General features: G+C 45.4%; 2 protein-coding genes across 2 annotated transcripts; one reads left to right on the top strand and one right to left on the bottom strand.

Annotated features, from left to right (window-relative positions):
* Nucleotides 1-722: 722 nt before the first annotated feature.
* Nucleotides 723-1,815, top strand: PCYB_041700 (heat shock protein; the record flags this gene model as incomplete). The annotated part of the gene is made up of 2 exons (XM_004225321.1): nucleotides 723-1,128; nucleotides 1,244-1,815. Coding segments are annotated over 2 exons (978 nt in total), but the record flags the coding sequence as incomplete, so codon positions are not given.
* Nucleotides 1,816-3,236: 1,421 nt separating this feature from the next.
* PCYB_041690 (hypothetical protein) lies at nucleotides 3,237-3,844 on the bottom strand (the record flags this gene model as incomplete). The annotated part of the gene is made up of 2 exons (XM_004225320.1): nucleotides 3,237-3,524; nucleotides 3,764-3,844. The coding sequence occupies 2 exons, from the start codon at nucleotides 3,842-3,844 to the stop codon at nucleotides 3,237-3,239; spliced, it is 369 nt and encodes a 122-aa protein (XP_004225368.1).
* Between the last annotated feature and the right edge of the window lie 309 nt (nucleotides 3,845-4,153).

Below are 4,153 nucleotides of genomic sequence, written 5' to 3'. Positions count from 1 at the left end.
TAAAAAAAAAAAATTTGGAAAAGCTTTAGCGACGATTTTAAGTGAACCTATTCTACTTTCTCATTTTGCTTTTCCTTTTTGTGTCACTCTGTGTTACTCCTTTTTGTGTCACTCTGTGTTACTCCTTTTTGTGTCACTCTGTGTTACTTCTTTTTGTGTCACTCTGTGCTACTCCTTTGTGTCACTCTGTGCTACTCCTTTGTGTCACTCTGTGCTACTCCTTTGTGTCACTCTGTGCTACTCCTCTTTGTGTCACTCTGTGCCACTCCTTTGTGTCACGCTGTGTTACTTCCTTGTGTCACTCCTTTGGCTCCGTAGAGGGTTCAAATTTAAATTGTGAAACTTGAGGAGGCCTCCTCCCCCCCCCTGCACGTACGAACGTACACGTCTGTTAGTAGGCATACGTCCAAGTACCCCCTTCCCCCAGAAGGAGATCTGAACTGAACCCCTCCCCCCCCTTTTTTTTTTTTATGTCATCGCAAAATGGGAAAGGTAAGCCACTCGACGGGAAGAGTTACACTCCCCCCAGCGTACGTGTGTGTGTGTTGGTCTCACCATCTTATATAGCAACACGGATTAGTACGCGCTAAAATGAAAACCGCTTCCTTGTCGTTCGAACAAGGCCGCCGAGTTAGCTTCCTACTCTCACAAAACTACTACTACTACTACTACTCCTCCTCCTCCTACTACTACTACTACCACCGCTTCCCCGTTCTGTGCAGGACTACTATTCCATTCTAGGGGTGAACAAAGATTGCACAACCAATGACCTGAAGAAGGCGTATAGAAAGCTAGCCATGATGTGGCACCCGGACAAACACAAAGATGTGAAGTCCAAAAAGGAAGCAGAAGAAAAATTTAAAAATATCGCAGAGGCTTATGATGTCCTGTCTGATGAGGAGAAGAGAAAAATTTACGATGCCTATGGGGAGGAGGGACTCAAGGGTTCCATCCCCACAGGTGGAAACACATACGTCTATAGTGGTGTGGATCCTTCGGAGCTCTTCAGCCGTATTTTTGGCTCAGACGGACACTTCTCCTTCTCGTCCGGTTTTGACGATGATTTCTCTCCCTTCTCCACCTTCGTCAATATGACATCCCGGAAGGCCAGGCCCTCCACCTCCACAAGTAAGTGTTCATCGGGGGGGGTGGTGCCTTCTACGCTGTGGATGTATCTACTGTCTGTTCCTTCCCACCCATGCAGCTGCATTCATCGCCATGTTCACTTCCCATCCCCCTTTAGATGTAAACAACAACAACTACAACAAACCAGCGACCTTCGAAGTGCCTCTCTCGTTGACTCTAGAGGAACTCTACAGTGGGTGCAAAAAAAAACTAAAGATAACCCGCAAGAGATTCATGGGTTCTAAAAGCTACGAAGATGATAATTACGTAACCATAGATGTAAAGGCAGGCTGGAAGGATGGAACCAAAATCACTTTCTATGGAGAAGGAGACCAACTGTCCCCAATGAGTCAACCAGGTGATTTGGTTTTTAAAGTAAAAACAAAAACACACGATAGATTTGTACGAGAAGCCAATAACCTAATATACAAGTGTCCGGTACCACTGGATAAAGCTCTAACTGGATTTCAGTTTATTGTCAAGACGTTAGATAACAGAGACTTAAATGTCCGAGTAGACGAAATTGTTAATCCCCAAACAAAAAAAATTGTATCTAAAGAAGGTATGCCTTCTTCAAAAATGCCTAGCACTAAGGGAGATCTTATCGTAGAATTTGACATTATATTTCCAAAAAGCTTGACTGCCGAAAAAAAAAAAATCATACGAGAAGCGCTAATTAATACATTCTAAAAAAAAAAAAAAAAGGGGGGAAAAAAAAGATTCTACATAGATGTATCGGGTTGGGGAGGGAACAGGACAGGGATCATGGACAGTAGTAATAAAACCTCGGGGGGGTGGAGTACGTGAGAGACAACAGACATGCTCCACCTTTTAATTTTGGCTACCACCCCAAGTAGCTTTGCTCCAAAAGGAAACGCTCACTTGGAAAGTAGGCGCAGACGCGGCTAAGAAGCGGCTAAGAAGAGGCTAAGAAGCGGCTTAGAAGAGACCTAGAAGCGGCTTAGAAGAGACCTAGAACCGACTTAGAGCCCACAGGTGGAGATCCCCAATTGGAACGTTATATCCATTTTGCAAAAGCTTCTTCAGGATTGTGATTTACTGGCAACAGGGCTCCTCCGGCTCGAGTAGTCCACGCGGATGGAGGAACTCTGAACTTAGTGTTTTCCTGGCATGTCTGCGGGGGGTCCCCTCCTCCCATTCGAAGCGATGCATCGAAAGGCGTAGCAGATGAAGAAGTAGAAATTGGGGCAATGCTCTCCGTACGAATGACACGAATGGGGAAAAACACCCATGTTCTCTTCGAATGCTGACACGCACCGCCATCTGGTGGTTCCCACGTTTGCACCTCTCACAGCTTCGCAATTGGGACTCCTGCGCGGTGTGGAGTGCAGCTGGAGGGAAACGCACATAACGTACAAGGCGAAAGGGAACGAAATGGAGCGAAAGGGAAAGAAATGGAGCGAAAGGGAAAGAAATGGAGCGAAAGGGAAAGAAATGGAGCGAAACGAAACGAAAGGAGGTGAACCAAACTGATGGAGCGAAGCACGTTGCACCTACTGCCCATTTTTATTGCGCACGTGGCGATGCTCAGCCATCCCATGCCCCCTCCTGCCTCCGTTCTGTGGCCCGAAATTTTGAAATTCCCCCGTCTACCTTTTGAATACGCCCTTACGTAGCCCGTCCTATCGGTCCCGCTTATCTTATACGGACCTATGGGGATGAATGGCCAAAGCTGGAAATGTAGCTGCCATTTCCTTAACCCTCTTTGTGTTCACGTTTTATTTATTTTTTTTTTTCACTTTTTTGTTCATATTTTTTTCCTTTTTTTTCCTTCTTTTTCCTTTTTTTTCCTTTTTTTTCCTTCTTTTTCCTTCTTTTTCCTTCTTTTTCACTTTTTTTTTTTTACCCCTCATTTCGTAATCCACGTATTCATAAACTCCTCCGCGTCGCAGTGCCACCGCAACAGAGCGACGTCCGAACGCAGCTAGTCTTTGCGCCCATTTGATTTTTTCATTTTTTTTTTTTTAAAAGTTCGCCAAATTGCATCGTTCAAAAGGGGGCAAATTGGAAGTTGGGGAAGATGGACGGTTGGAGCGAAAAGTCATGCTGCTTAACCAAGCTGGTTAAGCTCATCTACTCGGTCATTCCGTCTACCGAATGAGCCGCACGTACTGCTCGTAGGAGGAGCTCCCGTTGTGCCGGAAAATATCATCTTCGCTGTTCTTGAAAAACCGGAAAAAACTTATGAACATATTTAGGGGGGAAAAACGATCCCAGTAGGAAGACTTCAAAGGGTTTATTAAAAGGTCCACCGACAACACGCCCACCAATCCGAAGTAAACAAATATCCGTAGCGACTCACACTGCTGCTTGAAGTCCTGGTAGGTGTACGACTTTTTGTGAAGGAAGTCCACTGCATATTCTACGTTTTTGGCGATCTGTTGAAAAGGGGGTGAAAAACAACGGGGTTGGTGCCGTGCGGGGGGGGTCAGCGAGGGAAAGGGCAATATTGGGGGAATCTCCCCGAGTGGGCACCCTTTGAGGTGGAATGTGCAACTGAACCCACCACAGAGAGGCCATGCGGTTAATAATTTTTCTTTCTTTTTCTTTTTCTTTTTTTTCTTTTCTTTTCTTTTTCTTTTCTTTTTTTTTTGCCGCATTCCCCGGCTGTGCGTACCTCCTTTGGTTGGGGCCCCCTAACAGTATTTCCCAAAAATCTCCTATGACTAAAAATGAAAAGCTGTCTAACCAAGTTCATGTTGGAAGTGCTCATCTGAAGGTGAGTATTCGCCACACGGATATCACTGTCTAGTTGCAACGGTGGGGTGATTCTGCCCCTTTGCAATATATTGCTTTGTTCCAAACGTGAGGTGACTTGGTCTTCCCCTGTGCAGTTTACTACTTGACGATTTTTTTAATTTGAGAGGACACTTGGTGTACGAATCTGCGAGGGGGACGAATCGGTACATGGGTAAGTCGCGACCGCTGCTGCGTGAGTTTCGTTTTCATGCAACACCTTTTTGGTGAGCTCACAACAGGTTTGGACTCCCCTCAAAATAATTTTTTT

This window comes from Plasmodium cynomolgi, chromosome 4, assembly GCF_000321355.1.
Source record: "Plasmodium cynomolgi strain B DNA, chromosome 4, whole genome shotgun sequence".
NCBI classification, from domain to species: Eukaryota; Apicomplexa; class Aconoidasida; order Haemosporida; family Plasmodiidae; genus Plasmodium; species Plasmodium cynomolgi.
Note: the sequence above shows the minus strand (reverse complement) of the source record. Positions and strands in the feature narration are given on the sequence as shown.